General features: G+C 40.1%; 1 protein-coding gene across 4 annotated transcripts in view; it reads right to left on the bottom strand.

The window, feature by feature from the left end:
• The window catches only part of ITGB2 (integrin subunit beta 2), a 98,883-nt gene that overhangs the window by 23,136 nt on the left and 51,861 nt on the right, over window positions 1-23,886 (bottom strand). For all 4 annotated transcript variants that reach the window (XM_020809213.3, XM_072994750.2, XM_020809218.3 and 1 more), the window contains 4 exons: window positions 16,329-16,469; window positions 11,984-12,171; window positions 8,192-8,436; window positions 7,460-7,679 (listed from right to left, as the gene is read on the bottom strand). In XM_020809213.3, the coding sequence (XP_020664872.1) occupies window positions 7,460-7,679; window positions 8,192-8,436; window positions 11,984-12,171; window positions 16,329-16,469 (794 nt within the window). The remainder of the gene's footprint in view (window positions 1-7,459; window positions 7,680-8,191; window positions 8,437-11,983; window positions 12,172-16,328; window positions 16,470-23,886) is intronic.

Here is a 23,886-nt window from a genome sequence, read left to right as displayed (position 1 = left end):
ATTTATTTATCAAGTGAATGAAATTGAAATATTACCAAACACAAATGCAGACCACAACCCAATATGGATGAATTTAGGACAAACATCAAGAAAAGGCTCATGGAGGCTGAACAGAGAGAATAACTTCTCTATTGAGAGAAGAACTGTTCCAGAATAAAATTAAAAAGGAGTTAAATTTCTACCTCCAAATGATTAAATCCCAGGACATAGAGATGACAGTGATATGGGATGCTGCTAAAGCATTTTTTCGTGGTTGGGCAATAGAATATAATATACAAAGGAAAAAGGAGAGGAACAAACAATATCATACCTGAATAATGTCCTTTAAAAAGGAGGAAACGGAACTAAAGGAATCCCCAACTAAGAAGAATTTATTAAAAAAGATAACTATTTTACAGCATAAAATTAATCTATTAGAACAAGAAGAGATGGAGAAAAAAATTAAATTTGCGAGACAGAACTTCTTTGAAAATGCAAATAATCCAGGAAAATGGTTAGCATATAGAATAAAAGAGAGAGAGAGAGAAAACAAGGATTACGGAAATACTGGATAAGCAAGAGAAGGAAATCTACACACAAAAGGAGATTGAAAAAGAAATTGCAAAATTCTATGCCGGCCTTTATAAGAAAAGAGCAGTAGAGCAAGAGAAGCAAATGGAGTACTTGAATAAAACTCTAACATGGAGGCTTGATTCCCAACAATTTGAGAAATTAAACAAATTAATCACAATGGAGGAGATTCAAGGGGCTTGGAAAAAACAGAAAGGTGGGAAATCCCCTAGACCAGATGGACTACCAGCTGAATATTATAAGGCGTTTGAAGAAATCTTAAGTCCTCAATTTAAGAAGTTAACTGAAGATATTGAGTCTAAGGGGGTAATACCAAGTTCATGGAAAGAGGCACATATTACATTAATACATAAAGGGGGGACCGAAAAAAATAAAATTAAGAACTACAGACCAATCTCTCTCTTAAATGTTGATTACACGATCTTTACAACCGTCTGGGCATCAAGATTAAAGGAAATATTGGGAGAAATTATACATAAAGACCAAACAGGTTTCCTTCCTAAAAGGAAATTGTCATCAAACATAAGGACAATAATAGACATTTTCAAATATTATGAACTACATCCAGAAAAGCAGATGATGCTAATCTTTTTAGATGCAGAGAAAGCCTTTGTTAATGTCAACTGGGAATTTATGTTGCTATAACTAAAGAAAATGGGAGTGGAAGGAAAATTTCTACAAATAATCAAAGCAATATACTCTAAGCAGGAAGCCAGGATTAAGGTCAATGGGAATTTAACGGAGAGCATATTGATTGAACAAGGCACAAGACAGGGCTGTCCGCTATCCCCTCTTTTATTTATATTAACTTTGGAAATCTTAAATAGGCAGATAAGAGCTAATGAGAGAGTTAAAGGACTAAAAATCAGAGGTGAAGAATTCAAGGTACAAGCCTATGCAGATGATCTGGTGATAATACTTGAAAATCCTAATGGAAACCCAGAGGAAGTACTGAGAATCATAGAAGATTATGGACAAGTGGTAGGTTTTAAAATTAATTATCAAAAAACAAAAGTTATGATTAAAAACATAAAGAAGTCGGAAAACTGGTGAGGGAAACTAATTTTGAAGTAGTACAAAAAATCAAATATTTAGCAGTCATCATCACCAAAAAAACAAGCAACTTGATGAAAGAGAACTATCTTAGAATACAGAAGGAAATTCAGAATAACCTGGAAGAATGGAGTAAGATACAATTGTCACTGATGGGAAGAATTGCAATGATAAAAATGATGATTTTACCTAAACTTTTATTCCTCCTTCGAAATCTACCAATATTACTAAATTTCAAATACTTTAAAGACTTGGATCGCCTGACAACAAAATTTGTATGGATGACTAAGAAACCAAGAATAAAACTTAATCTTTTACAGGATTTGAAAGAACGGGGGGGGGGGGGTGTGTGCAGGACTACCGAATTGGTTATTATATTATAAGGTGTGCGCTATGATATGGATAAAAGAATGGATAACTCTTGTAAACCAAAGATTATTGAAATTGGAGGGGCATGACTTAAGTATAGGTTGGCATGGTATGGGAAATATAAGGCACAATCACACTTTACGGAACATATTGTAAGGAAAGCATTGGATCTAGTGTGGCATAAATTTCAAGCATAAACCTACAAGAAAATTCCAATATGGGTAGCTCCTATAAAAGCTTTTACGTTGAAAGTGTTGAATCAGAAAGGAATGTTACTAATATATAAAGAATTACTTAATAGAGAACAAAATATAAAAAATAAGCAAGAATTAGAGGAACTAGGGGTGGCGACAGATTGGTGGTCATTGAATAAACTAGAATCAAGATATAAAAAAGATAAAAATATGGGCTTCTTTGAGGGTGAAGTCCAGGTGGACAAACTGTGGATTTACACTGATGAGAAAAAAATTAAGAAAATGCATACATACTTATTGGAATATGATCTGGAGGATGAGAGGATAAAGGAGACGATGATAAAATGGGCAAGTAATTTCGGTTATAATATTGATATTGATCATTGGACAATGATGTGGAAAGATTGTTATAAAATGTTTAAGCCAGTAAACTTAAGAGAAAATATCCTCAAAATGTTTTACAGATGGCACTATACCCCTGTAAAGCTGGCAAAAATGTCAGAGGGTAGCAGCAATATCTGTTGGAAATGTAAAAAAAAAAGTAGGAACTTATTATCATATGTGGTGGACATGTGAAAAAGCCAAGGGTTATTGGTTACAGCTCTGGGAAATAATAAAAGGAGTCACTCAACAGAAATTAAATTTCAAACCTGAAATAGCACTACTAAATATTATGCCAGAAATTACTGATAAGAAAATCAAATATTGTTTGATGTATATATTTATAGCGGCTAGGTTACTCTGTGCCCAAAAATGGAAAAGTGAAGACATACCTACGATGGAGGAGTTCCTGAAGAAGCTGTTGGACATTACAGAACTAGACACACACTCAGAAGCACTACGAGAACAACCAAGGGACTATGCAAAACAAAGTTGGAACTTAATATATATGTTTGGGCCCAGGGACAGATCAAAGTTTAGGGCAAAATTATTTATGTGTTTTTTCTTCTTTTTCTTTCCTTCAGTGCTCCCTGGAAACTTGGGAAATTTGGGACTTAATGAGGTCTGAATCTCTGTCCTCAAAAGGGGGAGGGGGATTTTTCCCCTTTTTCTCATCTCTTTTTCTATTTTTTTACCTTATATATTTGTTGGTAGTTGGTAGATTCACATGTTCAAATTAAATAAAAAAACACATTTTGTGGTAAACTTTCCTGGGGGGACCTAATTTGTGGGTGAATAACTCAGATATCCAATATCTTATCTTCACCAAACTTGGGAGGCATGTTGGGGAAAGACACAGAAAGTTTCTGTGTGATTTAGGATTCTCTAAGTTCCTAGGGAGAATTTTCCTGGTGGTGTCCTCCTTGTGACTATATAACTCAGGGGTCCGTTACCTAATGTTTGCCAAACTTGCTGGTCTTGTAGAAAACCATCTAAGGAAGCTTCCCTGCAAATTCGGCGTCTCTAGGTGCTTTGGGGCCAGTTTGTAAAGCATTTTAAAGTGAAAATGAATTGAATCAATTAATCAATTCAGAGAATATTTGTAAATGTGCACTCATTAATTTGTTAAGCTTTGTTAACCTCACAACAAATCACCTTTTTAAAAATTCATCTCCATCTCTAGTACTACTCTCTTAAGGCTCTTTCAGAACTTGGTAGGCAAGTTGGGTGCCCCATTAGCCAAGCCCAAAAAAATAGAGGGCTCAGTAAGTTCTTTGGTTTACTTGGGCATCCAGCTGGATACCGTGGTTGGCATGTCTTATCTTCTGGAACACAAACTAGTGGGTCTCACAAAAATCATTGTAGCTTTCTTGCCACAGAAAAAGTGTACCTTGAAAGAGCTGCAGGCACTCAATTTTGCATGTATGGTGGTGGCCCCAGGGAGGACTTTCCATGTGAGGCTCGTTAGAATGACCTCTGGGCACCACATTATTACATCAGAATAACAAAAGGAATGAAAAAAGACCTGGTCTGGTTAGCCTTCTTGGGGAGATGGTGGTCTAAGGCTTAGAAGTCTTGCATTTGTGGTTTGAATACTTAACAATGAACTTTCCATATTTCTTAGTTCTGCCCATAGGTTCCTTGAAGCATGTTTGGTTGTTGGGGCACAGCGTCATCTATTGGGCAGGACACCATGCGAGTATCATGAGCTGGGGACAGAATCTTAGCCTTGATGATGCAGTGCACATGATGTGGTTGGGATGCAGAGGCATGCGGTGGGAGCAACTCACAGCTTTTCTTCATGCCTCATGCCATGGGCTACCTGATGTGCTGCTGTTCCAGATGGGTGAAAATGTCCTTGCTAGCCACAAGGGTTTAGACTTAATATTCCCAATGAAGGCAGATCTACAGTTGCTTCATGACTGGTGCCCCAATATCAAGATAATGTGGTCTGACATCCTTGAGAGGCAGGTTGGAAGAGCCCATGACCACAGGAAGGTGGATATCACTCGGAAGAAAGTGACTAGGGCACTGGATCACTTGGTGACATCTTGGGGTGGCACTTGGATCAAGCATCCAGACATTTCTTATAAGATGCTTTATTTCAACCAGATGGAGTACATCTTTTGGATTTGGGCTATGATATCTGACTAGGAGATGTTCAGGTGGCCATGATGGACTGATTGCAGCTGCAGTGCTCGGGCAGTTTGGAGCCTTGGGATGGATCTGGGGGATGAAAGGCAGCAGGTGGGAATTTGCCTGTCTTGGTTGGTATGGAATCACTTTAAAGGATTCAGGGGCGAGCCATGGACTGCCCTAGCTCAGGGGCCAGGCACCTGGCCTTACCCCTGAGTGGCAGGGAACCACAGAGTGGCATATGCCTGTGTGGTCTCCAAGGGTCTGCCATTCCGGTTTCTCTCCCAGAGGGATCTGGCAAGTTGGCAGCTGACATCAGAGGTATTTGGGTCTCCCGATGAACTGGATCCAGTCCTAATGCTAGGTCAAGTGAACTGTTGCAGTAATCAGTGAAGCTGTGACCTGTTTTCCTTCTAGTTGTGTGTGTGGTACATTTTTTTCTGGGCTGGGCCTACTCAGCAGAAGGCCAACAACTCTGGTTGTGTGTTATCTACATTTATATTCATATCTAGCAATATTCATGCTCATCTTCAAATGAACTATCTCTCCCCATTATGTTAACTCAATGGCACGTTTCATCTGCTAACTTTAAAGAAAAGTAGCAAATTTTATTTCCTAAAAATTTATGGTAACTTTACATAAAACCACAGCATCTGAGATTTTTGGTTAAAAAGTAGGAAATCAAGAAAAGTTAGGTTACCTACCTGTAACCATGGTTCTTCTAGTGGACCACCGTGAATTCACACAAATGTGTTTGTTCTGCACCTGCGCAGGATGTTCGGAACATTCTAGAGCTTAGGAAAAAAAGGAACAATTTAGTTTCCCCCCCCCCCCCCAGGGTGCTAGCTCCGACTCCTCAACCTTCCTTTCAGTTCCCTGTATCTGCTGGTACCAAGAGCAGGTATCAACACTAAGTGAATGTGATGGACAGAGGGAAGGAAGAGAGGGATGTGTGAATTCACAGAGGTCCACTAGAAAAACCAGGGTTACAGGTAGGTAATCTAATTTTCTTCGTAGTGGCCTCTGTGAATGCACACAAATGGGTGAATAGTAAGCTTACTCACTAGATAGAGGGCTGTCACGGTAGCAAGGATGACAGTATCGCCCTTCCAAAAGCAGCATCATGCTTGGCTCTGAAGTCGAGGTGGTAGTGCTTCATAAATATCAGAGGATTGGACCAGGTAGCCGTTTTACAGATGTTCTGTATCTGTATGCCTCTGTGGAGAGTGGCTGATGTAGAGAGTGCTCGTGTAGAGTGTGCTTTCAAATGATCCGGTATTGACATGCCTGCAAGCTGGTATGCTAACTGTATTGTCTGTATTATCCACCTAGATATAGTCTGTGGAGAAGCAGACACACCCCTGTTGAGTCCGTGGTAGCATTGGAATAGATGAAAGGAGCATCTGGAATGCTTAGTCCTATCAAGGAAGAAGGCGAGGGCCCGTCTAACGTCCAGTGTATGGAGCTTACGCTCAATCAGTGTGGATGGAAACAATGTTGGAAGTATATGTTGATTTAAGTGGAACTCTGATAACATCTTGGGTAGAAAAGATACATCTGGGTACAGAGTAACCTTATGAGGGTGCATTTAGAGATATGGGGAGTCTGATCTGAGAGCAGATAGCTCGCTAGCTCTTCTTGCAGACGTTATCACCACGAGAAAGGCGGTCTTGAGAGATAGCAATTTGTTGCTACAGGTTGTCATAGGCTCAAATGGTGGTTTTGTAAGAACTTCAAGGACGAGTTGAAGTGACCACTGAAGTATGATTCATTGAGATGGAGGCCTGATGTTTTGCAGACCTTTAAGAAATCTTTTGAGAGTGGGGTGAGAAAAAAGCTTAGCGGAGCGGGATCCAGGAGGTTGGTAAGCCACTATCGTGGAGATATATACTTTAATAGTGGAGTGCGCAAGTCCAAGATTAAAGAGATGTAAAATGAAGGTAAGTATAGTTGGGCAGGAGGGGGGTGGAGGCAGAGGCCGGAGCCGAGCACCATGGGCAGCCAATGCCCTGTCTGCGGGGCCGGCCCTGGAAAGGCTCGCTCGCCCGGGGCTGGCTGGCTGGCTGGTGGTGGACGAATTTTGCTTTGCCATGATCGGTTCCCTGCTTGGGGAACCAATCATAGCAAAGCAATGCTTTTTAAACAGCTGATCGGCGGTTTCAAAATGGCCGCCCGCTGTTTTCTGGGATGGATACCTCGCTTAAGAGGAACCAGAAATGGCCGCCCCTATGGAGGATCTTCACTTAAAGGTGAGTTTTTAGCCCATAGGAACGCATTAATCGCGTTTTAATGCGTTTCTATGGGCTTTTTCTTTTCGCTTAGCAGTGAAATCACTTAGCGACAGTATTTCCGGAACAGATTAACGTTGCTAAGTGAGGCACCACTGTATGCTAGTAATACTTTCCTTGCTTGCTGTTGTTCCCAAACGTCTTACCCGAACGGCGGAAAAAAGGGAACTGAAAGGAAGGTTGAGGAGGCAGAGCTAGCACCCTGGAGGGGGGAACTATATATATTTTTCCCCTAAGCTCTACAATGTTCCGAACGTCCTGCGCAGGTGCAGAACAAACCCATTTGTGTGCATTCACAGAGGCCACTACAAAGAAGCAGAGCAAAGAATCCGCTTCCCTGCCCCATCCTTCTCTTAGTAAATATGCTGTTCTGTCTACAAGACTGAGTTCTTCCTGTTGCAGGAATGTTAGGGGTAGAAAAGCTATGGGTGGACAAGCAGAGGGGTCTGGTTCTCTCACATTACTTACATGTATCTGCTGCAGGGAGATGGGCAGCTTGGGCATTCCACACATAATGGTGGCTGGTAGCCTGAGTTACAGTGGCAAGTGTTGCACTGGCATTTCCCACGGAGACTGCATACATTTCCATTGTCATTCAGACAATTATCTGTTGAAGACTTGCATTGGCAAGCACTGCCATCAAAGCCAGGTTTACATTTACATTTTCCACAATCACAACGACCTTGTGCTGGTAAGGGAAGAGTTTAAGACAAAAAACATTTATTACATCTGCATTTCAGAGGTATGGCTGATATTTGCCAAAACGCAAAGTAGAGCTAGAAGCAGAAGAGAGCTCTTTACTTTAATTTGTTAGCATTCACAAGTCACACCGTCCAGACTAAAAAGCCAATGTCAGAATCATTTGTGAAATGCTTGAATGACTCTTAAAGAACTTTTGAAAGAACTTTTGTAAGATGCAAATCAAGAAAATATATTGGAATAGTCACTATTTATTCGGTACTATTCACACCTAGACAGCAAATCTTTACGTGAAAACCAGTCTTGTTGATCTCTGCTGTCTTATTTCCAGATTATAACCAGGGTAAGACAGTTATACAAACAGTTTTGTCAGAAATGCAGTGTAGAAGTGTAGAACTGAAGTAATACTCTTTAAAAGACTATAGCAGAAGAACGACAGAAGGAAGCCAGGAGAAGTAAACACAATATCTTTGTGTCCTTCATTCATCATCAGTAACTTACCTTCCCCTCCACATAGCTGACCATTGTGAAGTTCACAATTCATATTGTCACAGTCACAGAAGGTACCATAAATATGCTTCTTGGGATCATCACTGGTGTGGCAAACACACTGTCCACACACACAGTCCCCTTGACCAGAGCAGATAACTGAGGCATTGTCTTTTCGGCAGCTCTTTTCCAGTTCCTTGCTAGATTTGCCTCCTGTTTTACAATCACAGTTTTTTCCAATAAAGCCTGTAAAGCATCTGGCATGAAAAAAGATAGTTTCAGAATTAGGGCTGCTGAGAAACAACCCTTTTGTAGTTCAAGCAGTGCCACTGCAGACAATGTATGCCACCTTTATTTTGCTGGGTAACTGCTTATCTACCTTTCATTCAGGAAAAAACATACCTCCCGAAGGCTTGATGAACAACTTGATGAGTAATGCCAGAAAGTGAGCAACCTGCATTATCTGATTGCCTGAACTGTCAGATCAGATAACCTGAAACCTGAACCTCCCTAGGAGTCCTATAGAACTTTATAGATTGTGATGGTGGGGTGGTCAGAAAACTGTGTTCTTCACAGCTGGCATATTTTTCAAAAGGGATAAAATCCAGTGTGTCCCCAAGGAATACTACAAACCTTGTATAAACCTCCCTTCTTGTGAATACTCTTTAATTTATATTGCCCCGTGCAAGACAGACAAACTGATTCACAAAAGGAGTTTGACTGGGGTATTTTATATATATTAAATTTAAGTAAACTTAAGATGTAGTAGATTTCCAGTGTGGTGTAGTGGATAGAGTGATCAATAAGACTTTGCAGAACAGGGATCAAATTTCCACCTGGTCATGGAAATGCAAGGGTGTGGGGCTGGAACTGGTAAAACCACTCTGTAAATATTTCACTTGTCATGATGATGGGATATATAGTCAGAGAAATGTAAGATGCAGTCAGGTTCTGTGTGAAGATGATTTGAGAGACATTGGAATGTGTTTTTCTAAGTGCCATGAGAGTGTTTTCCCGAGGACCGTTACAGCCTGGTTCGAGATAGCGATGAAGGCCAAATTGAGAGGCCCATGGAAGACTCAACATTCTGAGCTAATTGGAGAAGAGATAAACAAGAACTGGACTCTCATGGGAATAAGGGAAGGAGGAAGGAGGCTAATTGGTTAACAGCCAGAAGAAGGGAGGAGTTAGAGAAGGTAGAAAATGGATGATGGGTTATGTGGAAAAATAATATAATTCAATTCATTCAAGACTGAATGCGGAATAGAGCTTTGAGTGTTGTTCTGATCTGGATTCGATTCCAGGAAGGAGAGAGAATGTAAGTAAGGAGAAAGAAGGAGGTGGGGCTAGCCCACTATAGCCCACCTTAGTTAGCTGATTAGTGTTTGTTATTTTAATGGGAAATAGTTATTTTATTTAACTGCAATGATCTTTGAATATGTTCTTGATGCTAAAGCTTGTGCAATACAAACTGATTTAAATGAAACTCTATTTTTCTAATAAAAATTAATTATAAAAATTCTACAAAAGGACTGATCTCTTAAACAACAGGGTCTGGCTAAATCCAGGAGGTGGAGAGGGCCACAAACTAGCTATCATTTAAGAGTCCTACCTAACTGAGCTTTAGTGAGTTCTAAGGAATCACAAAGCCCATGTGTCTGTACTTGCAAAGTATTGGTTAAGTATAAAGTGTTCTTTTGAGGTCAGACTTGTTCAAAGGGCTTACGCTACACACTGCTGAGGTCTTAGGACTTGCCCCAGCACAAAGGTGGTAGGTAAGCGGCCTGTCGGACTCCCTGACCAAGTGCAGGTGGCCCTTTAGGGGGTCCAGTACACCACATCACTGACCTTGAAAGCCCTATTAGGGTCACCATAAGTCAGTTCCAACTTGACAGGATAGAACACATACAAGATGTAGTAGGCACAGTTATATTAAGAGATAAGAGGCTGCATGAATTTGATTTTGTTCACCTAGAGGCTTGGACTGACACTCACTGACATTAAGTAATGATCTGGACATTAAGTAATAATTCCTTCCAGGAAGGAAGGAATGGAAAAAGAGTTGTGACTGTAATGGTGGTAAAATTGGGTGTGGGGGGAGTTAAAGTTGCTTTGTGCGTGCGTGTGTGTTTTTATTTTTGTTTTGGGTGCATCACAAGATGGGAACAAGGAAGAGATATGGTATGTATAAGAATGATTAAAAAACTAAAGTTATAACATAGAATGTAAAAGGCTTAGAGAATATTGTTACAAAGAAAAAATTTGAAACATTGTTAAACAAAGATAATGTAGATATAGTATTTTTGCGGAAATGTGTCAAAAAATAGAAGGTGTCAACAAATAAAATTAGCTTGTTTTCAGCTTTAAATATTGTCTTTTAATAATGTAAGCTGCCTTGTGTCCTTTTAAGGAGAAAGGTGGGTAAAATATTTTAAATTAAAAAGTAACATAAAATAAAAATTCAAAACTGCTGACTAGGGCCACTCAACCAAAAAAGAAAAACACTTAATTGGCGTGGTTAAGGATGAGAATGGGGAAAAGTGTAACCTAATAAAGGATAAAATTCATGTTTTCCAAAAAAAAATGATACTAAATTGTATATAGGAGAAAATGTTCCAATGGCTAAGATAGACATGTATATAGATTTAAAATTTAGGTGATAATTTCAAAATGTGATTAGGGAACTAATGTAGCAACCTATCGTATAAGATGAGGTAGAAAAAATATACATAATTTAAAGATAGGTAAAGTGCAGGTAACTGATGGATTGAGTCTAGAAATGAAAAAAGAGATGGGCAGGCTGCACTATGGGACGAGTAGCTGGATGATGGAGTAAAGAAAGGCATCAATAGTAATCTTGGATTGGAAGGAGGAGCACAGGAAGACCACAAACTAGATGGATGATGATAATGGATGATGATGACTAGAATGAATTAGAATAGCATAAAACAGCAGTTTGCCGCAAGCAAAACAGGGAGGCCTGTACCCAACATTAGATGTCAATGTCCAAAGAAAGAATGATCCAGGTTTATCTAAACAGAAAAAATCATTGCTGCTTAAACTTGCACACACTTAGGGTTTAATGCTATTGACAATAAAACTTGCTTTTTTACTGGGTTCTCCTAAAATGTATACTTAAATTTTGAAGCACACACAAGGTATGTACACATGTGGAACACTGTGGCAGGGGAGCGAGTTTTTCTGCTCCTCTGTCAAGAGGTCTGTTTATTTTGGGGCGGATGTGATTCCACATATATGAATACCAAATCCATTTAAAAAATTCTTGTTATCTGATACAGCATTATACCATATAACAGGAATTTAAGAAAAAAGCTAGTGCACTTCCACCTGCTTGCTTGCCTTGACTTTAGCCTGAATTTTAAAAAATAATCCCTCTGCTGGCTTGTTCTGCAGTGGGAACAGGCTCCAAGTTTGTAAATTGATAACCTTTTCTTCAGCTTTTCATTTTGATCCTCACTCTACCTTATCCCAAGAGTCTGGCAAAATTTACATGTTACTTTTTTGAGATATATATCTACAGTCAATAATTGGCAGTTGTGTTTACACAAGTGTATTCTGTGGCTTCTACTTGGCAGGCTACATAAAGCTAAAAATATACACACAATATGTTTAAGCCTTTGGAGAGTGATAATGAGTAGTCCACCACGACTAGATAGGCGGGATATAAATTAAATAAATAAATAAATAAATAAATAAATAAATAAATAAATAAATAAATAAATAAATAAATAATGGTTGCATTTTTTTTTGCAAAATTGCATATGCAAAAGTTAATTTTATTACCTGCAGATACCACAGTCTAGTTTTCCTTGTCCACTACAGTCAGAACTGCTTGATATTTTTTCATCACATTCACAATTGCACCGACTGCGCATATACACAGTGAGGGAATCCGTGAAACCAAGAGGCTGGATAGTAAGAGTCTGGTTTTCAATGCACTCCGTTGCTGTAATTTTCACTTGGAATGTAATCTGGAAGAAAGTAAATTCATGACTAATTCATTCTCAATAAATCTTAAAAATAATTAGAAAAGTCACTGTGTGGACAGTTGAAATGAAGCATCCTCAACTAAAAGAGACATGGATGTGTAAATCATACAATTACAATGATATGTTACACGGAACAGTCATCAGTATGGAACGATAACTTGGCCTGGTTGTACCCTCAAGAGGAAGGAAGGTGGGATTGTATGAATCTAATGCTTCACACTTTTGCACATAGCACTAAAATCATGATTTAGTGTTACATGTGTCATGGCCAGTGTATTGTCTGTCCTAAGGAATAACTGCTAAGTAAAAGATTAATACTGCAGTCAATAGACAGTCTAAAATGCTACAAATTGATGCATAGAACAGTTCTGTAAAGCAGTGTTATACATCTTTAATCCTTTTTTCTAGGAAGCGGATGACACATCTTCAGTTGGTCTGCAAATTGTGACCATTCTTGGGGAGGTACATCTGGCTACAGTGATTTGTGTACTGGCAATCTCCTGGTCAGAATACAGTATCACAATTTACATAGGACATGTCTTGAATATAAAACATGTAGCAGCAAGTGCAGTGCTAGCTGGAATAGTTTTCAGAGCCCATACAACACTGGTTCTAAAGAAGAATTGCACTGGCTGCCAATACTCTTTTGGCCCAAGTTCAAGGTGATGATAAACTTATAAAGCTCTAAAAGGCTTAGGACCAGCACACTTGAGGGAATGCCTCTCCCTATATGTACCTGCCCAGTCACTAAGATCTGCTTGGGGAGGGGTCCTCCATGTCCCACCATAGAGAGCAATGCACTATGCAGAGATATGGGGGAGAGCTTTCTCCGATGTAGAGGTTTGACTGGTGCCAACATTAACCTCATTTTGGCACCAAATTGAAACATGGTTATTTATCAAGGCCTTTGAGGATTTAAGGATCATGGCTTTAACAGTGTGCGAAAGCTTCTTCATTGTTTTGTGGTTTTAATATATTAATACTCTGAATATTTTAAATATTTTAAAATTGAATTGTTCTTGTATTGTTTTCATTGTTATACTCTGCCCTGATGTCATAAGATATGTTGTTGTTAAGTATTGTCAAGTTGGAACCACCTTATAGCAACTCTAACAGGTATTTCAAGGTATGTGAGGTATTTAAAGAGAGATTTTACCAGTTCTACTCCCCCAGTGAGTTGCCATGGCTGAGCAGGGATTTGAACCCAGGTGTCCTGAATCTTAGTCCATCACTCCATCCACTACACCACACTGATTAGCTCACATAAAATATGAGGTGAGATATAATAGTTACATATCTTGTATACCTTGATTCAATCATCAATCGAAATGGAGACTGCAGCCAAGAAATCAGAAGAAGACTGAGACCAGGAAGGGCAGCAATGAAGGAATGTAAGGGTGTGTCACTGAAGACCAAGATCATCCACACACTTCAAATCACTATGTATGAGTGTGAAGGTTGGACAGTAAAGAAAGTTGACAGGGGAAAAAGGTGTTTCGTTTGAAATGTAGTGCTGGAGGAGAGCTTTGTGGATACCCTGGATGGCCAGAAAAGCAAACAAGTGGGTCCTACAGCAAATCAAGCCTGAACTACTTCTGGAGGCAAATGTTGAAACTGAAGCTGTACTATTTGGGGCATATCATGAGAAGGCAGGATTCTCTGGAAAGGACTGTTATGATATAGGTTACTGAAGCTAGAAAGTAATTCCTAAATGGGATTTGTAGTCATGGAATTATGTAGAAGGAATCCATCTTGAGTCTGTGTCATTTTTACTAGAAGCATCTAGATGATATTTTCTCCACAGCTAGCTAGTGTGCTATCTCGTAGCTAGGCGACCACAGCGGAAGAATCGCTGGAGTCAAAACATTCCTGCAAAGAAAGTAAATAACACCTGCAGTTCCATGAGAAAGAAAGGCGGAGAGAGAAAACTTTTCCTTCGTCCTGATTGGTGATCAGCAGTGAAGAGGAAGGAGGGGGGTTTCCAGCACGAGAGAAGAAAATGGAGGATTGCTGAGAGAGAGAAGAGAGACTTTTTTTGGTTTATGGATTTTTAGAGGGACTTTATGAGTTTTTGGACTTTACCTTGGATTATGGATTTTTGAATGGACTTTGGAGTTTCCAGAAATCTGTTAGGATGTAGTTCTTAGTAAGAGAATAAAATGGGGGGGGGGGCTATGCCTTACCTATTTTTTCTTAGATAGTTATTTTATTGTTTGATTTTTCTAGCTGGCGTTTCCTAAGTTTCTGATTGCTTAGAGATGGAAATGATTTTATTTGCTATGCTTTTGCAATAAACTGAACTCTTTTAAATCTTTATTTTTCTAATAAAACAATTATACTTAAGAACTTTTGTTTGGTCTCTTGAACAGACAACCTGCTACCATATTTAATTAAATTCTTTAGGCCACGATCTCAGCTACCTTGAGTCCAATATTTTCCTAAGTTCTGAGAGATCTAAGTGACTCTAAGACTCATGGTAATATTTTGGTTTCTCAATGGTTTTTAATTGGGGATAGACTTGGGAAAGGAGGGCCAGTGATTCAGCCTGGGTGAGACAAGGACTCATCTCATCCTAAACAGGGGTACGCTGGACTCTGGAACCTCTCTATTCCAGGCTGTCAGATTCTCTTAGGAGAACTGTACAAGCTTACAAGGACAACAATGCTGGGAAAGGTGGAAGATAGCAGAAAAACAGGAAGACTGAATATTGAGATGGACTGGTAGTGTGTAACCCCCTGCTCCCATTTAATATCCAGTCTATATAAAAATCAGCCATATCAGAAAGGCTTGACCTTCTCTTTCAGGTGATTGTGCCATAATTAATAATTATATATTGTCAATTCCATTCTGACATGGTGACCCTTCTCTGGTTTCTTTAGATATAGAGTATTCGTAAGTATTTTGCCATTCCTGTCTTCTGGAGTGTCCTGGGACTGTGCAGCTTGCCTAAGGCTACATAAACCTACTTTCTGCAGGGAAGCACAAACTCTCACCCTCTGGTTCCATAGGCAGGTACCCAACTCTGCACCAGGTGCCTATGTTGTACCGTAGGGCAATATAAAAACACACAAGGGACATCTTTCAAAGAACTGACCTTTCACAGGAACAATCTTATTATCACTGTGTTCATGAAGATTAATTTATTTATTTCCCACTTTTCCAGGCAGTTTACAAGATTTATATAAAAATTTTAGAAATGCAACATACCAGTAATATAAAAACAAAACATTTAATACCACTTATAAATTAATGTCACTTATGAGATATTATTAATACCACTTACAAGATTCTTTAGCTATAGAACACAAGACAGAAAAGTAGTGAATTAAAAGCATATATATTTTTAAAAGCAAGATTTAAGGCTTGTTTAAAGAAAATCAATGAGAGTAATTAAACATAATTATTAAGGGGGGTCATTTTATGTATTTACTGCATTGTTTGAATGGGAAAAATTCTCAATGAAGTACAGCATGCTTTCTGTTCAAAGTAAACTGTGACAGACTTAAACTGGTTGTATCTTTGGAAGCTTTGGGGAAGGTAAAGTAGCAAAAGAATTAAGAGTCTTCTCATAAGTGGAGTACCTCCTGATAAATGCAAATTGGCCTTTTCTTTGCATTTGGAGTAACAGTCAGATGTTGGACTGGGATTTGAGAGACTGAAGTTCAAGTCCTCCCTGACCAATGAAATATACCAGGTGACTTCTGTTTAGTCCTTTTTCTTCAGCATGACCTACTTCATAGGGTTGCAGGGCAGACAAATTGGGAATAAGGAGAGCCAAAGCTGAGATCCTATCCCATATGCTGATGGAGTCAAAAGGCCTCCTAGCATAGCAAGACTGGATTACCAACTGCACTCACTGCAGAAGCAGTAATTACTCTTTTGACAGCATTTCCTGTTACTGATACAGCTTACATGGTGGGTTTGAATACCTTCAGTTGTGAGCACCAAGAAGGTCAGACAACTTGCACTGTGATCTGTTGAAACAGCAGTTTGAGTCTGTTGGCTTAGGTTTATTTGAGGAAAAAGTAGGATGTGAATTTAACTGATAAAATAATGATAATAACGTTGTGATCATTATCATTATAATTATGCTGTCATAACAGTTGTAAACATAATTGAATCAATTAGTCTTCTCCTACCTCATCATTTTTCTTCACGTTGTCACATTCTCCTCTTGGCTTATTCTTATTGTGCATATTCATAGGGCAGAAGGAATCATATGTGATTTTGATAAAGCTTGGCAAAGGACCATGGTCCAAAATAATTTTGGAAGACAAATTCTGTAAGAAAATTAGAAGGTTTATTATCCAGTGGAAGAAAAACAAAAAAAGTGAACTGTCATCACTTCTGTCTCAGCTCCTGTATAAGAAAAATAATATTCCTGACAGAACAAAGCAAAAAAAGGATCTGTTTAGCTTATCTCTTACTGATACCTCCTTTTCTTCACAGGCCTGTCAAGTTGTCAACATGTTTCAGTGAACATGCTAGAGCAGCAGAAATGGAGATAAATAATAGTGAATATTCTGTGGAAAGATAATCCATAGTCTTTTGGTCAGCTAAAAACACTTCTGTTATTCAGTATAAACTGATTACTCAAGAACAGATAAAATCAGAATTGACTAATGTTTCTCTCCAATGAGCAGAGTTCTGCCTGAGCAATGCCAGCTGGAACTAGCAGATCTCTAGCCTAATAATTCCACATTTTAAAACCTTAAACATGAGAAGAAAAGAGAGGTTACCTACCTGCAACCATGGTTCTTCTAGTGGTCCTCTGTGAATTTACACATATGGGTCTTGTCTGCACCTGCACTGATGTTCTCGGAAGATTCTAGAGCTAAAAGTAGCAATTTTATGGCATGATCCCCTATGAGGCACATGCTCTTCCCACTCACGATTCCCCTCAGTTCCTATAATTTGTCCGCTGGGCATAAAAGTATGGTATAAATAAGACACCCGTGACAGACAGAGGGGAGGATGGGTGGGCAGTGTGAATTCATAGAGGACCACTAGAAGAACCATGGTTACAGGTAAGTAACCTTTCTTTCTTCTTCGTGGCCTCTGTGAATACACACATATGGGTGACTAGCAAGCTTCACTTACTGGCAGGTGGGACGTCACGGTAGGAAGGATGCCAACACAGCTCTGCCAAAACCAGCATCATGGCGTGCTCTCACATCTAGCTGGTAGTGCTTCACGAAGGGCGAACCTTGTGGACCATGTTGCAGCACAGCAGATGTGAGGAATCTCAGTCCCACACTGAAAAGCAATAGAAGTGGACAATGCTCTGGTGGAGTGAGCTTTTAACTGTTCAGGCGGTGACTTGCCTGACAGTTGGTAAGCCAGAGATATGGTCTGGCTCAGATACACTGAGATGAAGCTGGACCTCCCTTGGACCGTGGAAACATACAAAGAACCTGTTGGCTATTCTAAAGCTCTTAGTTATGTCCAAGTAGAATGCCAGTGATTGCCTCACGTCAATATTGTAGAGCATGTGCTCTAGAGGAGATGAAGGTGATTTGAAGAATGACAGTGGAACAATGGGTTGATTTTTATGGAAATCTGATACAATATTCGGTAGAAAGTAAACATCAAAGTACAAAGTCACTTTATCAGGGTGGAACTGAATAAAAGGTGGATCAGACCTGAGAGTGGTGGGTTCACTAGCTCTCTTAGCCAAGGTTATAGCTGTAATAATATGTGTTTTTGAAGCTATAGTGTGTTTCTTAGAATGGGTTATGTAGTCATGTAATTGTCTTCATGGCATCCATTTTGAATCAATGTCTGTGTCTGTGAAAGAAATTTCAAGATGCTGTTTTCGTCTCCCTAGCTCACAGTCCTTATCTGGTTACAAGGAGGCAGAAGAGAAGAACTTTTGGAGTCATAACATTCCACTCAGTAACATAAATAACACCTGCAGATTCTCTCATGTGAAATTAAGGCGGGACAAGACACTTTTTACTTGTTCCTGATTGGTTATCCTGGAGAAGAAGGAGAAGGGGGGTAATGGAGTCGTAAGTTGTAAAATGGAGAGTTGCTGAGACAGAGAAGAGCCTTTTCCTACGATAGAGTCTTTTTCCTAGAGTCTTTTTCCTAGAGTCTTTTTCCTTTTTCCTAAAATGGAGCTTTTTCCCTAAAATGGATTAAGAGCCTTTTTCCCAACATGGACCTGATGGACTATAATGGATTTTACAGTTCCTGATGGACTATGGAATTCCTGGATATGTAAGAATGTAGTTTTCTTTAAGAGAAGGAAGGCCTAGCCTTGCCTATAGATTAATATTCATTTCTTTATTTTATTTTTATAGCTGGAGTTTGTGGAGTATTCTAATGTCTTGGTTGGAAATGTTACTAAATGCTTTACTTTGCAATAAACTGAATTCTATCTAAAACTATGTTTTCTTAATAAAAGCACTAATGCTTAAGATCTAATGTTTTGGTCTCTTGAACAGAATAGCTTGAATACTTATTTTGCTACCTAGTAATTGGCCACGTATTTGCTACCAGAGCCATAATTTACCTGAGTTCTAACTCATGGTTTGTGTTGTGTTTTTTTCTGTTTCCTTAATAAAGGGGGTAGAATTGAGGAAGAGGATCAGTGCAGTTGCCTGGCTGAGTTTCGGCTCATCTTAGCTGCATAGGAACTCACTGAGCTCCAGAATCTCTTTATTCCCGGCTTGTCTGATCTCCCCGGAGATAGATGAAGCTTGCAATAGCTACAAGAAGTTCTGTTTTGAAAGTAAGTAGTTTCAAATTTGAAGAGGACATGGGTTCAAATGGTGGGCGCATTAATGCATTTAAGACGATCTGGAGAGGGCTTTGGGGAATGATACACTGGCATGAAAGATGGATGTTATTGAGTCCTTTTAGAAATTTTTAAACCGTAGGATGGGATAAAAGGATAAAAGTCTTGAAGAAGCAGAATTGGTGGACGATAGCTGGTATATAAACTTTTAAAGCTGAATGAGATAGTCCGAAATCAAAAAGATGGGGTAAAACGTAAGTAACGTCATCAGAGGAACAGGTATGGCAATCAAGTTATTTGCTGTTGTATATTCAATAAAATATTTCTACTTGTTTTTGTATAGGACTCAAGTTGATGGCTTTCGAGCTCGATCCAGAACAGACTTCAAGGCAGGAGTATCCTCCAGGCTGTCAAGTTCAGGGACATTAAATCCAGATGGTAGGCCATCCCTCTGTCTAATGTCAGAAGGTCAGGAACCAGAGGGCATCGGAACGTGTCCATTGACATCGACCTCAGGTAAGTAAACCACGGCTGCCTCGGCCACCAAGGAGCTATCAGGATTGCGTTCGACCAAAAGTGACGGAGTTGAATAACTGTTTGTTGGATTAGTGGTATTGGTGGAAAGAGGTACAGCAGATTCTCTGATCAGTTCACCACAAATGTGTCCCCGATGGAGTCAATGTCTGCTCCGGCCCGAGAGCAATATATCTCGCATTTCTTGTTTGACTTCGAAGCAAAGACATCAATGCTGGGTGTTTCCCATCTTCGACAAAGTTGGCGAAAAATTGAGTCCTTGAGGGACCATTCGTGTGTTCTTGATGTTAGACAACTCAGATGATCCACCAAATAGTTGTTGTCTGTGGAAATATGGACTGCAATGGGGAAGATATGGTATTGGGTAGCACCATTCCCACAAGTTGATGGCTAAATTAAGCAGAGATAAAGAGTGTGTGCCTTCTTGCTTGTTCACATTTTACAGGGCAGTTGTATTGTCCGTTGCCAGTAGAGGGACTACTTGTCCCTCTATGAGGAGCAAAAAGGCACAAAAGGCTTGGGTGATTGCCATGAGCTCTAGATGATTGATATGAAGCAATGTCTCTTGTTTCGTCCATAGCCCATGAATCTTGTGTTGGAGGCAGTGAGTCCCCCATCTTGATCTGGCATCTGTGGTGACTTGCACTGTTGGTTGAAGACATCTGAACGGGTGTCCCATTTGGAGGTTCGACATGGACACTCACCAGGTGAGCTGATCTGCCAGTTCTGGTGTTACTTGCAGTCTGAGTGACTGGTGGTCATTGATTGGGTCCAAGACAGAGAGGTACCACGACTAGAGTTATCTGAGTTTGAGTCTGGCATGTTGGATTACCAATGCCATGGACACCATGAGCCCGAGGAGATGCAGAACATGATGGGCTGGAACAAAGGTGTGAGGTCGGAATGGCCGAATTGCTTTCTTTAACTTCTATATCCACTCTGCCAGTATGAATGCTCTTGCTTGTATGGCGTCGAGAAGGGCTCCTATGTAAGTGGCCCTTTGCACCGGCTCTAGATGGGATTTTTCAAAACTGACGTTGAGCCTGAGCTCTCTTAACATGTGGAGTGCGAGGTTCATTGATTTTATGGCATGGTGTCGAGATTTTGCTACTATTAGCCAGTTGTCGATGTAAGGGTAGACATGTATACCCTGTAGCCGAAGGTATGCTGCGACTGGCGCCATACACTTTGTGAATGTTCTTGGTGCTGTCGAGAGTCCAAATGGTAGGGAGCAGAATTGGTAGGCAGAATTGTTGAAATGGAATCTGAGAAATCTTTGATGGGATGCACGAATAAAATGTGGAAATATGTGTCCTGCAGATCGATTACCACAAACCAATCTCCCTGTGAAAGAAGAGGGATAATGGTGTCAAAGGTTAATATTCTGAATTTTTGAGGTCGAATAAAACTATTCAGGTCCCTAAGATCAAGAATTGGGCAAAGGCCTCCATCCTTCTTGGGTACCGTAAAGTATCTTGATTAAAAGCCGTTGAGAGAATCTTGTGGTGGTACTTGCATTGTGGCATGTTTACTCAAGAGAGTAGTAACCTCCTGATGGAGGGTCTCGGAATATAGGGTAAATTTTAGGTCACCTGATGGTGGAAGGGAATCAAATTCTATGCAATAACCCAATGAAATGATGTTGAGGACCCAGGAATCAGCAGTAATGAATTTCCACGAGGGTAGGTGAGAGTGTAATCTTATTCAAAATGGGGGATAAAGGCTGATCTGAGGAAAAACGCAGGTGTTAGTAATGTTGGTAGGTCTTACCCTTCTTTTGCGGTTTACGGAAAGGTTGACGTTGTTGTTGTTGGTTCTGTGGATGAGAGGAATACGTCGAGGGTCCCTGGACCAAGAAAGATCTGTCTGGTTGTTGGGGTCGAAACTGTCTATATGGCTGGTAGCATTGAGATGGTTGCTGGTAGTATTGTGTCTGTCTGTATTTAGGTTTATAGGAACAAAAGGACTGCAAGTTAGAATATGAGTCTGCTGTCTTTCTGATTTTATGGAGATTCTCCATTGTCTAGTCGGTCTTTTGATACAAAAGGCCAGAACCATCAAAGGGAAGCTCTTCAATTCCGGCTTTAGCACCATCATTCAAGCCGCTGGATCTCAACCAAGCATGTCTGTGGATCAAGATGGATGATGCCAAGGTCTCTGTGGCATGTCTGGCAACAATTCTTTGCTGTTTTGCCAGAGATGTGGCTTCATTATGGGTATTGATGAGCTCCAACTTGATAGACTCAGGGGCAGACTCCAAAATTGGTAAGATCTTAGTCCATAAATGGTGTTGGTAGGCGCCCGTCGCCGCCTGATAGTTGGAGACCCGAAGCAGGAATGATTGCAATGAGTAAATTCTGTGTGCCATGACATTGATCTTTCTGCCCTCCTTGTTGGTTGATGAAATGGAAGATTTGCTTCTCGATTTAGATAGATTAGATTCTACAATGATGGAATTGGGGTTAGGATGTTTGGTCAAAAATTCAGTATTGGGACCTTGTGTACGATACATATTTTCTGTATGTCTGGAAATCTGTAAGTTTGTAGGTGTTTTGTCCCTTTATGTGATTTAGCATAGAAGGTATAAAAGCCAGACTAAGAGGTTGCAATCTTTCTCTGTTAATGTCTTCAAATATAAGGTCAGTTTCTGGCGAAGGAGGCTCTTCCAGTGGAAGTTTTAATGCAGCAGCCATACGAGATATAAGATTGGCATATGAGGAAAAATCCTCTGACGGTGAAGATGGGTGGTTGTCGATGGCATCAGGGGATGGCGTTGGAATACTGGCTGGCAATTCTTCCAAAGAGTCCGTGCCAATGTCGGGCTCAGAATCAGATGAAGGAGATGAGGACTGCATATCATCTTGTAATGAAGGCTGAGGCTATGTAGGGAATTGGAACATGTGAGATGTTTGATGAGCTTCAGTATATGGGCCCGTGTGGCTTGACGTGACATTAAGGGCTCGCTTATCTTTAACTGAGTGCTTAGCATGCTTGGGTTGCTCGACATGAGAAGACGGTGTCGAATGCTTCTTCGAGAATGTCAATGTCGACGTGGAAACAGGAATTGTTTTATGGGATTGATGCTTCTTAGATGGAGGTGATTTGGATTGAAGGTGTTGAGATAGGTTCTGGTAATGTTCCATTTGGAACAGTATTGAATAAGGAAAGAGGTTTTCCATGTCAAATTGTTGGAATGTTGGAAAAAATGGAAATGGAAAGTATTGCCCAAGTTGAGGCATACCGGTCGGCATCGAAGTATGTTTCCTTTTCTCCTTTCTTTTTCTAGGAGATTGTGGAGGAGTGTTCAGTTCTGAAGGCTCACTCTCAGATGCCCACCCTGATACAGGGCTTGAATGGGCTGTGGCCAGACTGGACGGAAGTTCAGTCCCCAAATTGCCTGTTGAAAGGGGAGGGCTAATGGATGGTGCCGGAGCCTGTGCAAATGGGATATGCACCTCATCCCTTTCCAAATTTGATTCCATCGTCTCTCCGATGATTCCTCCAAGATTGGAGATGGGGGTTCGTCTCTAGGAGGATCGGGATGAACCAGCTTAGCTCTCCTAGATTTCTTAACGGTCGATTTTTCTTTTTGTAGTTTTTTCCTGATGCCAACTCACCTGTGATGTTGACTAAGGTTTAGAGGATGTCTTTTACTTGGTAGACCCCTCCTTAGAATGAGATGGGGTTGTCAGCAAAGTCAGTTTCCTAAGAAATTTCTCAGCCACGGGCAGAGAGGTTTCAGAGTAAATCGCTCCTTTACCAGACAAACTGGGTCCGTAAGTTTTGCCTTAGGGTAGCTAAAATTTACTCTGGCACCAAGTCTGACCGATTTCATTGAGAACCAAGCCACACACATGAGTACCAGGGAATTCCATCCTTCTAGCACTCATAAATCAGTTGGACCCAAATTGGTAGCGTTAAGTATACGTGGCCTTGTAAAATGCATCAATTTAGATAAGCCAATTATTTATAACAGCTTGTGTCTATTCAAGAAGCTAACTTCTGGTTCTTAAGCATATTTACTTTTATTAGAAAAATATAGTTCTGAGAGAAATCAGTTTAAGCAAAGCATAGCAAAGCATATTTACAATTTACAATCCCATCCACATTGATAGGAGATAGAATTCCTCTGAAACAAACAAAAATAATAAAACATCTAGCTAACAAAAAGAAAGGGGGGGCAGACCTCCCCTCCGGCTTCAGGAAAACTACATCTTAAAACAAACTACAAGTCCTAGTGTCCATCATCAAAACAACATTCCATCAGGCTTCTGGAAAATCCAAAGTAAACTTTCTCAATAGGAAAAACTCAGGCTTACTGTCCTTTGAATTAGAGAGTCCATGCCGAGTCCTGTATGTTGGCATCCATCTTCCGTCTCCCTCGTGGTGGAATCTCCTCCTTTCTTGTTCCCATGAGGCTC

The sequence above is a fragment of the Pogona vitticeps genome, chromosome 1 (genome assembly GCF_051106095.1).
Source record: "Pogona vitticeps strain Pit_001003342236 chromosome 1, PviZW2.1, whole genome shotgun sequence".
NCBI classification, from domain to species: Eukaryota; Metazoa; Chordata; class Lepidosauria; order Squamata; family Agamidae; genus Pogona; species Pogona vitticeps.
Note: the sequence above shows the minus strand (reverse complement) of the source record. Positions and strands in the feature narration are given on the sequence as shown.